Source organism: Phyllobates terribilis, unplaced genomic scaffold, assembly GCF_046119375.1.
Source record: "Phyllobates terribilis strain yellow unplaced genomic scaffold, ASM4611937v1 Scaffold_4__5_contigs__length_816908805, whole genome shotgun sequence".
NCBI lineage: Eukaryota > Metazoa > Chordata > Amphibia > Anura > Dendrobatidae > Phyllobates > Phyllobates terribilis.
Genome location: NW_027362764.1, coordinates 63,469,522 through 63,481,820, shown reverse-complemented (window position 1 = coordinate 63,481,820; position 12,299 = coordinate 63,469,522). Strand labels below are relative to the sequence as shown.

Sequence of the window (12,299 nt, the reverse complement as noted above, 5' to 3'; positions counted from 1 at the left end):
TATCACTTGTTTTTATAATGTCAATGGGTTTCTTTTTTTAAAGAGGACCGAACACTGGATTTTTTAAATTTAAACTGAGTACTTCCTCCAATTGCCACAGCTCATCTGATTATGGAACAGTTTTTCTTTTTCTTCTGAGCCCCTCCATTCCAAAGTTATGCCCTCCAGAAATAAAGATGCAAAATTTCCCTAAATACAAGTGGGCGTAGATCACAGAGCTTTTCTGACAGCGCAGCCATGTTTTGATTGGACAGCATCAAAGGAGAAAAATCAAATGCCCACAGGAAGTTCTGTGGTACACACCCAGTTGGTCGAAAGGAAATTTTTGCATTTTTATTTCCAGAGGGCATCACTTTGGAATGGGGAGGCACAGAAGAAAAATAAAAAACTGTTCCAAAATTATTGGAGCAGCAGGAATAGGAGAAGGTGCTCAGCTTAAATGAAAAAAAAAATCCATAGAAAGGTCCTCTTTTCCTACATGGCTATGTTATAACATTTTCCACTTTTGTTTTTCGTTTATATAACATTTTAAATTATGGGGATTGTACTTTGAATTGGATCCATGTAGGACAGATCCAGAACATCAGCTGCCATTGCGAATAGATGTAAAAATGAAATATTAGCCCCACAGTACAAAATCCCCTCCCCCCTAAATGTGAGCACATATGGTCTCTGATTGGTAAGAGGGTAATAACAAGAAGAAAAGTTCTTGTTTCACCCTCACAAATGTCTTTGATTGATCAGGGGGCGATAAAAAAAAAGAAAAGTTCTTGTTTCACGCTCCAAGGTGTCTCTGATTGATCAGGGGGTGATAACAAGAAGAAAAGTTCTTGTTTCACCCTCCCAAGTGTCTCTGATTGGTAAGACGGTGATAACAAGAAAAGAAGTTCTTGTTTCACTCTGCCAGGTGTCACTGATTGGTAAGGGGGTGATAACAAGAAGACAAGCTCTTGTTTCACCCTCCCAAGTGTGTTTGATTGATCAGGGGGTGACAAAAAGAAGAAAAGTTCTTGTTTCACGCTCCAAGGTGTCTCTGATTGATCAGGGAGTGATAGCAAGAAGAAAAGTTCTTATTTCACCCTCCCAAGTGTCTCTGATTGATCAGTGGGTGATAAAAAAAGAAAAGTTCTTGTTTCACTCTCCCAAGTGTCTCTGATTGATCAGGGGGTAATAACAAGAAGAAAAGTTATTGTTTCACCCTCCCAAGTGTCTCTGATTGATCAGGGGTGATAACAAGAAGAAAAGTTCTTGTTTCACCCTCACAAGTGTCTCTGATTGGTGAGGGGGTAATGAAAAGAGAAAAAGTTCTTCCAGGGGTCACTCAAGACTGTACAAGTTGTGACAGTTTGGGATGTTTATTCCTGCTAAAACTTGTAGCTTCCCCCTTCTCTATACAGAATCCTAAAAAAATAACATTTTTCACCAGCCTCCCTTAATTCGAACAGGCTCGGCACCCCAAAATTTGCAACTCGACCTTTGATGCTAGTATCATGAAACTATTCAACAAGTATTTTATATGTTCAATGGATAAAAGCTTATGATCTGTCTGTGTATGACAGGCTCAGCAAAAACCCCATGATGTGTAAAATTACCTGATCACCTGTGAAATTGTGAATGTACGTCATCTCCGTAGAGTCAATGATGGTCACCTGGAAAAAGAGATGTTTGTCCATCAGTCTGGAAATATGGGGTCAATTTACTTTGAGGTTCATTTATCAAGAATTCAGATTAGTTTTTTTGGTGTAAAATTGCTTAAAATATTGAAAAATTTTGCACAACACGTATTTACTTGCACAAAAAATGTCGACTTCCGACATTTTTACACCAATCTTGGACAGTTCTGCCTTCGTTTGAAAAAAAAAGGTTGTAGCTAAGGCAGGAGGTGGCATGGGCGAGTGCACCTGACAAATTCATCATAAAAGTGTCGTAAGTAAGCACAGAAGTGTTCCCTCAGTACATCTCTTAATAAATTTGGTTCATCCTACTCCAGCGTAATCTTCATTGAGACTGTCCGCTTGTACTCCAGTCTTGATGAGGGGTGCACTGGAGTAAAATTAGCCAAATTCAATAAGAGATGACCAATGTATATCAATTTCTCAGCATTTTCAAGATTTTGAGCTGATCATCTGCTGCTTACAGAGCTGCACAGTTTGTTACAAAAGAGAGGTTTATAAAGCCATCAACCCCTTTAAAGGGAATCTGTCGGCAGGTTTTTGCTATTTATTCTGAGAGCAGCATAATATAGAGAACAAGACCCTGATTCCAGCGATGTGTCACTTACTGGGCTGTGTGTTGTAGTTTCAATACAATCAGTATTTTATCAGCAGGAGATTATCACTGCAGGACTAGATCTCACATGCAGACCAGTCCAGTTAATCTGTGTGACCCCGCCCCCACCACTGATCGGTGTACACTGTGCATTGTCAGCAAGCTGCCAATCAGCGATGTGGGCGGGGTTATACACAACTCCGCATTCTGAGCACTGTTGCATCTGAAGCAGAGAAAACAGTGAACCAAGCAGTCCAGTAAGTGACACATCACTGGAATCAGATTCTCTTGCCCTATATTATGCTGCTCTCTGACAGCAAACACAAGAGATCTTGAAAACCGTAAGGAGTTAAAACACAAGTATACTAGAACGTTTTAGAACTGATTATTCTACAATTAATAATAAACTATATAAATAATAATACATACAAATAAGTAAAAAGCTTCAATAATTGAGAATAATAGTAAATAATCACAAGAACCAATCATACATACATATCCAAAGTTCTGCTCGCCTCTTGGGATTCCAGCCACCAACTCTGCCAACAAAAAGAAATGAAAACAGCAGATAAAGAAGTGAAATGACTATAGCATTCAATGGTGAAAGTATAAGGAATGGACATCTGCAAGCAGTGGCAGGGCTTCCTATAAATCACATCTAGCTGGTTATACACCAGCATTTATTCTACCAAAGAGACCAAAACTTTTCAGTAAAGTCAAAAAACATGACATGTAGCACTTGGTACAGAGGCATAAACTTATGCAGGAAGCTACAGGCATCAGGAGTTAAAGGGCAGAAAAGTGTCCATAGACTATTATAGGAAAATATGGAGCATAGCTCTTCCACCGGAGACGGAGAGTGGCAGGGTTGTATACATAGACTTATCTTGCTCCCTAGTTTCTAGTGTACCAAACAGTCTTCATCTGTTATTAACAAAAGATTACACTTTAGTGAAAATGAGAAGACTCTGTGAATCCTTTCACAGTCTATACAGTAAAGTTGACACGAACTGCAGAAATCAGGAATTGTCAGCTTATTTTGTATGCTCAAGTGTGAAGATACGGAGTGTAGTTTCTCTCCAGGACGCAGAGAGTGGAATGAGAGATGCATGTGAAGGCTTATCTTATTTTCTGGTTTCAACAGAACTGTCATCTGATAAGATAATTATGGTCATTCTGTCACAGTCTGTACAGTAAAGTCAAGGATACGGAATACAGCTCTTCTCCAGGAGACATAGAGTGACATGAGAAGTGCATAGAGATACTTATTTCGTTTTCTGGTTACTGCAGTACCATAGAGCATTTATCTGATATTAATACATCTGCCTCTAATGATAATGAGATGACTCTGCTGATATTGTCTCAATCTATACAGTAAAGCTGACAAGTGAGCTTCAGAAATTAGGAAATGTCGGTTTATTTTGTGTCCTCTAGTGGCCAGTGTAATAATAGCTGTCCGGATTTAAAAGGCTGCAGTTGGATATGCATCGGATGACATCCTGTTCCAGTCCCCCGAGTGCTTCAGTCGATCACAGGACGCAGCAGACAGGCGAATGAAGACCGGGATGTGAGCGCGTCCTACTATTTATTATTTATATGTCCTAACGTTTAAAATATATATATTTACTGATATAAAAAAAAAAGAAAGTTAAAGAAACTATATTAATAATATATAAAATACATAATAAATATAATTTTATATATATATATAATAAATATATGAATAAAAAATGCAAAAAAATATATATATCACTAATATAATATTATAATATAGGACTCAACATTTCCAGCAAAGATCTGGATTTCTATCTGGACCAGGAAGAGCACAATAACAGATATTATTACTTTCTGTATGAGACTCTTTATATGGGAAACCACAGAGTAACGTTTCTGATTCTAATTACCAATATACATTACACCACTAACTGGCAATAATGCTGCGTGATAATCAGGGCTTGTGGTTACGTTCTGCTGGGATCCAGCATCTGACTAATCTGCCTACAGGTAATGTGTATATATATATTTATATATATATATATATATATATATATACAGATACACTTCTGTATCTGCTCAGTGTTACTGGAAACCAACAGATGTCGGGAACAGAAACGCAAAATTATAATCGGAAACTGCATCATTCTTGGATACAAGATAATATAGGAACATACTGTAAACCGTCATTATAAAACTGATGGAATAGTAAAAAAAAAAAGTTATGAAGTATCCAAAGTTTGAAAACAAAGGCGCCGATTCATCAAGAAGTTTTCACTAGGATTTCGGCATAAAACTGCTTGAAATGTCGCACAGTTTGATAAAATCATCATAAAATTTTAACATTGTTTGCCACTTTTACTCCACTCCTGACCACCTCAGCCAGCTTTTAAGACAAAACAGGGAAGGGTTAATCGTGCCCGACAAATTCAGTATATTTTTATAAAAGTGGAGTCAATTTTGAGAGAGATGGGTACAATTCTGGCAGTGGTGCACGGCAGTTGAAAAATGCGCTATATTTGACTTGTTTTTCTAGTAGGTGTTTTATCTCTTATCCCTGTGCTGGATTCACAGTTACACTGCTCAGTGCCGCTTTATAATGTCCTCCATGCTGATGCTGCTGGTACTGAATATGTGCTAAATAGAGACATTTTATTCTGAAAAGTCACCTGATACAGCAGGTACTCTTTAAAGGGAATTCTTCAGCAGGTTTTTGATATGTAATCTGAGAGCAGCATGATGTAGTGGCAGAGACCCTGATTCCAGCGATGTGTCACTTGCTGAAAATCACGGCAAAAACCGGCATTCGGTTGTAATTCACATCACAACCACTAGGTGTCCACATACAGGCACGTACAGCAAAAACATCTCCCAACAGAGTATCACAAAATTATGTTTTTGGTTTTTTTTTTAATTGTAAAGATGGCCAATCCATCTTACATCACTCATCTCAGGATATGTTGACTAAAGAAGAAAGGTAAGAAATAACACCTACCCACTTTTTGTTAAATGGCTCATCCAACCATAGGCAAATAACTTGGTTCCTGTCTGTTAGAACCTCTAAGGATCAGCTATAATCGGCAGGAGACCCAGACAGCACTCATTCCATTCTCCTACAGCGCCACCACAGGCGAAAGGGAGTATCTACCTCAAGTCCTCCAATTCTCATTTTCCTCCATTTTCACTACTGGGATCCTTAAGAGTAGATCACCTCTATTAACTCATTATTCTTTATTAATTTTTTTTTAATGTGTCTTTGAAACTAGAGCAACACCTTTAAGCATCTCACAAATACTTGGATAATTTTGGACTTTCATTAAAGTCATTGGTCTAATATATCATAGCATAAAATAGATCAATCTGACATTTTGAATAATTCCTTTTTTTTTTGTTACATCAATGGTTGATCACTGGGTTCCTGGCTGTTAGGATGAGCTCTAATCTATGGGAGACTCAATCAGCACTCATTCAATTTTCCTACAGCTCCCCCACAGGAGAAGTTGAGCATAAGTCCTCCAAGTCGAAAATGATTTTTGCAGTTACTAGGACCCACCTCTACTAAATAATAATATATATATATATTTTTTTTTTTTACTGATAATTGGATGGTTCTGGACTTTTCAGGGGGGAAAGAAGAACGTGGAAAAGTGCATGACTACCATAACAAAAAGCACCTGGAAAATGTAAGAAACAGAAGAATATCCCATGGACCTACAATGCACTGATAGAACTACTGTTTTGATATACATCCTACTAGTTTCCTTACGCCACTGCCCTTATGAAGTAGTTCAGAATAACTCTGTGATCTGACGAGCCGAAAGCCAAGAGCTCATGAGGACGGCTGGTCGAAAGGAAGTCTATTTCCAAAACACACTCAATCAATGTGATCTCCCATCAGAAACAGCTTGTTATAGGGTGGAAGTGGCAGGAGTGGAGCCTTTCATCTGCGTAGTAAGACTCTGCATAGGGACAGGTTCTCGTACAGCTGGTTCCTGTTATAGTAGATCCTGCCCCCCATGTCTACATGTTCTGCCTCGCAAAACTCTGAAGCCTGCGCCCAGAGACCCTGCCAACAAAAAAAAAGTAAGATCTCACTTTTTGAAAATCGATATATTGGAGGGTGGAGACGCTCACCCTATAGATGAAATCCACTGGTGGTAATGTAAAAGTTTAGGAATTCTTAGGCTATGTTCACACATCATGTTTTTTTCAACGTTTTTTGATGCAGTTTTTTATGCAAATTTTCAGCTGCCTTTAGCAGTACCAGCAAAGTCTATTTTTCACAGAACTTTATGTACATGCATAAAAAGTGCAAGAAAAATCCTGAACAAAATGCCCTTGAAGATCGGGTTTTGCTGCAGAAAATTGACGGCAAAAAAACTATGATGTGTGAACATAGCCCACACATCATATCTTATCACCCCCAAGAAAATCTGACCTGACCCTATAGTGTTAGGCTAGGTTGCATTTTTGCAGCTTTTTATCTGCGTTTTTTTTTATGCAACGTAAAAGCTGCTTTTTAGGCTACCATTCCCATGTGATGAGTTTTTGGCGAGTTTTTTACACTGCGTATTTTTGAAAATGCAAGTAAGCTATTTTACTTAATGGGTGCAGAAAATCTGCAACATCAAAAACTCACCAAAAGCTCATCATGGGAACACAGCTTTACAATACTTGTAAAAGCTAAGAGATTTCTGAAATCTCATGCTCTCGATTGTTTTTATTTTCCTGACTGAGTTTGAGTTTTTGAAAACTGCAGCATGTCAATTCTTTCAGTGCTTTTTCAGAGTTTTTGCAGCATTTTTTTCGCCTAAAAAAAAATCAATGAAAAAGTGCAAAAAAATGCAAATATGCTGCATTTTTGCTGCTTTTTTGGAGTATAAAACTAACTGCAATAATCAACAATTAATACATATAATCTGCAGCAAAAACACAGCAAAAACTGCTTTTTGTGAGCACAAGGGCTGTAGGAGGCAAACAGTGCAAAATTCTCAATGAAACCCAATTGTAATAATGATTTTTAGTTCAAATTAAATGCATTTAAGTAAAAAAATATATATTAAAAAGGCATCCATACTCTTAAAATTTGGACCACCACGATTAATGCAAAATTTCCCAATACTGTGATGTCACGAAATGTCCTTAAGTAATCTTAACCTCGGAATAAAAACACTAGGGGGGGGGGGCCCTGGACAATCACCCAGGTCTCCCCCTCCTAACTCCAACCCTGACTGTAACTAAGGCTTATTTTTGGACTAGGGCTTATTTTTGGACTAAGGCTTATATTTCAAGGATACTCATGTTTGGGACTAATTTATAGGTAGGTTTTATTTTCGCGAAAACACAGTAGATTGTTAAAAAATAGTCTTTTGAAACCTCCAAGTAAGGATTATTTATTCTAAATAATCTAAAGCATCCCAGTGCTACAAATTTCAGGAGCCAACCTGGCACAAGAGGATATCATGGATAATTTATTACTTCTGTTATGCATTTTATGCTTGTTTTACTTTTGGGCTCAGCATTTTGACAGTTTTAAAGGTCCAGACTGGTTTCTTCATTTGCAGCAATTAGTTCGCAGACTTCTATACTACTGAGACACAGGTTTCCATGAGTCATCATCGGATCGGGAAGATGTTCATTCCAATCTACTTTCTGCTTCCACCAGTAATGGCACTCATCCTTTAATATTTAATAGTCTTGCAGTTAACCAGAGGCACATTACTGACAATGATGAATGCTTGATAAAGAGCTACCTCCTCTTATGAGAACCCTAATGCACCCAGGTCTGTGGTCTGAGGTTAGTACATTACCTTGCTCAGAATCGCCTGTAAATTCTCCTACAGCCACTGAGTATCCTGTAAAGAAATAAGTAAATATATATATTATGAGTAATCAATTTGGTATCATAGCAGAAGACGGGATTCACCATCCATTCATTATAAAACAGAATATAAAACATAGATGGTGTCAGGCATACGGACACTGACGTCTCTCCATTTAATGTCCATTAATTAATCATATTATCTATATTTTTTACTAGTTTTTGATTACATATATTATTATGATTGTGTGTGTTTTTTTTATTCTTTTTTTTTAAGGGGGTGACCATTTTGCTTGAGATCGGATTACCAGTATTTAGATATTTGTTTTACAGCAGCACCATGGAAATAACAGCTTAGAGATGATGGGAGAAAATTGTGTCATCTGTGCAGAAGTCATTGCGCAGAGAGGGGGAGGAGGTGAGCGGTGACATCAAATATAATGAATGATGGATCCTGTTTTATCTATATATTGTAGAGTCAGTGCAAATTGAAGTTAAACTTCTTTTTAAGAACTTTAGAAAAAAAAATTTTTTACATTTTAGATATTATACTCTATATTGAAAAACAAAACTCCTGAAATCTTGCAGTTTTCTCTCTGGCCAAGCCTCAAAATAGGCTAACACTTTCTGTTCTGCATAGATCACTTTTCAATACCTATATATTAGCTATGGTACAAACCGATTTGCAGGACTCGTTCCATCGGCCACTTATAATCCAAAGCCACGGAACAGGAGCCACTTAGTTGACGGCATCAACAACCTTTCTTTTGTTTAGCCGACTTGGCGCAACAACACATGTGCATCATGGCACAATGATAGCGATACGTCAGGCCGGCTAATAAAAAGAGGAGCAGGGGGATGCTGTCAGGTAAGAGGTGATTCTCAAGGCTCCGATTCAGTGGCCATAGATTACTGAAGGGCCTGCAAATCGATTTGCGCCATCTCTAATATATGGGTATTGAAACATGATCTCTACTGAACAGCAAGGAAGTGCCAACCTATTGTAAGACTTGGCCGGAGTGAAAACTGCAAGATTTCAGTAATTTTTTAAAATATAGATTTTGATACATAAAAATTTTTAAAAAATCACCAAGAAATGTATAATATAAAAACTTGATTTACAGTGTAACTATTGTTTCATGAGAACTTGCAGTAGAATGTCTGTGTCTGCCTCTAGCTCCTCCCACCTCCATAGCATCTTATGAGCACCAACTGTCATCTCCTATCTTGGTAATGGGAAAATCTGTCTTCACTGAATACAGATTTTACAACTGAATTTAGAGTGAAAAATCAGTCCAGGAGGAGAAGGAAGCAGATTTCTCTGATAAGATATATTACAAATCAAAATTATTATTGATTTATCAAATGTAAATTAAAATGATTATTCTTCAAACGATAGGCTATCCACTGATGACACATTGCTTTAAAGGCTAATTTCTAATAATGTCTTTAAGATATCATGTACAGATGTACATCAACGTACTGGATGGAAATATTATGGCTTGATAAAAAATTAGTCCTAGTAGAAATGAGGCACAGAGATAGGGTATAGGATAGAAAGTCAGCTTCTGGCTTCTGCGTCGGCTATAGAAGAGGACACCACGCGTCCTGGGAGCAGTGAAGGCAAGAAGAATCATTTATTTATTTTTAAAATGTGTTGTTGTAGAACGATGGACATTATTGCTGGAATGGTCCCAGGATGGGAGACATTATATTAGGAAGAGCCTCAGTGTGGGTGAGTTAGTTATAGGATGGGGCCCAGGATTGAGAAGGGAATTATTACAGAAAGGTGCCCAGGACAGGGGACAATATTAAAGAAAGGGGCCCAGGATGGGGACATTATATCAGGAAGAGGCTCAGTGTAGGTGAGTTAGTTATAGGATGGGGCCCAGGATGGAACGGGGAATTATTACAGGAAGGGGCCAGGGTATGGATATTATTACTGGAAGGGGCCCAGGATGAAGGACATTATACCAGGAAGGGGTCCAGGATGTAGAACTGTATACCAGGAAATGGCCCAGTATGGGGACACTGTTATAGGAATGAGAGACATTATTACAGAAAGGTGTCCAGGACAGGGGACATTATTATAGAAAGAGGCCCAGGATGTGGGACAATAATTCAGTAAGGGGCCAGGACGGGGGACATTAAATCAGTAAGGGGCCAGGATGGGGGACATTATTACAGGAAGGAGACAGGACGGGGGACATTATTACAGGAAGGAGACAGGATGGGGGACGTTATTACATGTGGGGTGAATACCCATATTTTATAGGTTCTAGAATGCTACAAGGGTGCATACATCTGACCAACATGTAGGTGGGGGCACCGGTCCAAATTTTACACTGGGTCCCATCGTACTCTAGTTACGTCACTGGGTAGAAGAGATACGAAAGAAAAATGATTGCTATATCAATGAAACACAGCATTCCATGGAAAAATATATATTTTAGTAATTTTACAGATTATAACACGAGCTGACGCTGTACAGGAAGATTACTGTACAGGCATAATTTTCTCATTATGTTAAAGTGGATGGCTGCAATTAGCTCTATTATAGTACATTATAAATGGCCACATCACAACAGGCCTCACATTATGCTCTAACAAATGAGAAAGCCTAGGGTTAAACAGTAGGTAGTATATCGTCTATTTATATACGGGGAGACAATTACCCCAGAGAAATTTCCTTGTCAACCGGAACCGGCAAATAGTCAATGAGAACCACAAATTCTGATTACACATCCAAGATCATGTAAACACATCCTAAAGCGTCAGGCCCATGGTCGAGAAGCCAATGTTCGTGCCTTACATTGCACCAGACGTGGAACATAAGGATTTGTAGACTTGTTTACCATATGGAACAGAGAGAAGTATATTATATGTTGCCTAATTTCTACCTTTACTTCATATAATGGCCGGTTAATAGTGACAGTAAAGCTGAGACATGACTGTTATGGCGGTCCAGATGGAAGATAATATGACTGCCTACACTGTTTAAAACTTACATTGAAAATTAAAAGGAGGGAATTACTAGTTTTGATTATACTAACATTTTGCTGGTGTGGAGTCTTTGCAACTTCTTTAACTAGCTGGCTGTCCTGCTGAATCTGATATCAATCAGACACTATTCTTGGCTTTGCTTCTCTCTACTTTCCCTCTTCCTTCTAGTGTGAAGATGGCCATACACACTAGACTGAATTAACACATGTTTCGTGGTCTGTGTTAGGACTGAGAGTCACAGACCGGTCGTGGGCCTCCAGACATACAGTAGGGAAAATAAGTATTTGAAACACTGCCGATTTTGCAAGTTTTCCCACCTACAAAGAATGGAGAGGTCTGTAATTTTTATCGTAGATACACTTCATCTGTGAGAGACAGAATCTTAAAAAAAAAATCCAGAAAATCACATTGCATGATTTTTGCATAACTAATTAGCATTTTATTGCAGGAAATAAGTATTTAATAAAATAGAAAAACAGAACTTGATATTTGGTAAAGAAACCTTTTTTGCAATTACAGAGGGCAGACGTTTCCTGTAGTTCTTGACCAGGTTTGCACGCACTGCAGCAGGGATTTTGGCCCCTTCCTCCATACAGATCTTCTCCAGATCTTTCAGGTTTCGGGGCTGTCACTGTTCAACATTGAGTTTCAGCCCCCTCCAAAGATTTTCTATTAGTTTCACGTCTGGAGACTGGCTAGGCCACTCCAGGACCTTGAAATGCTTCTCACGGAGCGACTCCTTAGTTGCCCTGGCTGTGTGTTTTGGGTCATTGTCATGCTGGAAGACCCAGCCACGTCCCATCTTCAATGCTCTTACTGAGGGAAGGAGGTTGTTGGCCAAAATCTTGTGATACATGATCCCATCCATCCTTCCTTCAATATGGTGCAGTCGTCCTGTCCCCTTTGCAGAAAAGCACCCCCAAAGTATGATGTTTCCCCCACCATGCTTCATGGTTGGGACGGTGTTTTTAGAGTTCTACTCATCCTTCTCCTTCCTCCAAACACGGCAAGTGGAGTTGATAGCAAAAAGTTCTATTTTGGTCTCATCTGACCACATAATCTTCTTCCATGCCTCCACTGGATCATCCAGATGGTCATTAGTGAACTTCAAATGGTCCTGGACATGTGCTGGCGTGACTAAGGGGACCTTGTGTGCTCTGCAAGATTTTAATCCATGATGGCGTAGTGTGTTACTAACGGTAAAGTTTGATAC

At 38.6% G+C, this 12,299-nt stretch overlaps 1 protein-coding gene across 1 annotated transcript in view; it reads right to left on the bottom strand.

Annotated features, from left to right (window-relative positions):
• ITGA8 (integrin subunit alpha 8) overlaps positions 1 to 12,299 on the bottom strand; it is a 244,324-nt gene that overhangs the window by 160,617 nt on the left and 71,408 nt on the right. The window contains exons 8-10 of the mRNA XM_073677424.1: positions 8,073 to 8,117; positions 2,764 to 2,807; positions 1,593 to 1,649 (exon numbers count right to left, since the gene is read on the bottom strand). Of these exons, the coding sequence (XP_073533525.1) occupies positions 1,593 to 1,649; positions 2,764 to 2,807; positions 8,073 to 8,117 (146 nt within the window). The remainder of the gene's footprint in view (positions 1 to 1,592; positions 1,650 to 2,763; positions 2,808 to 8,072; positions 8,118 to 12,299) is intronic.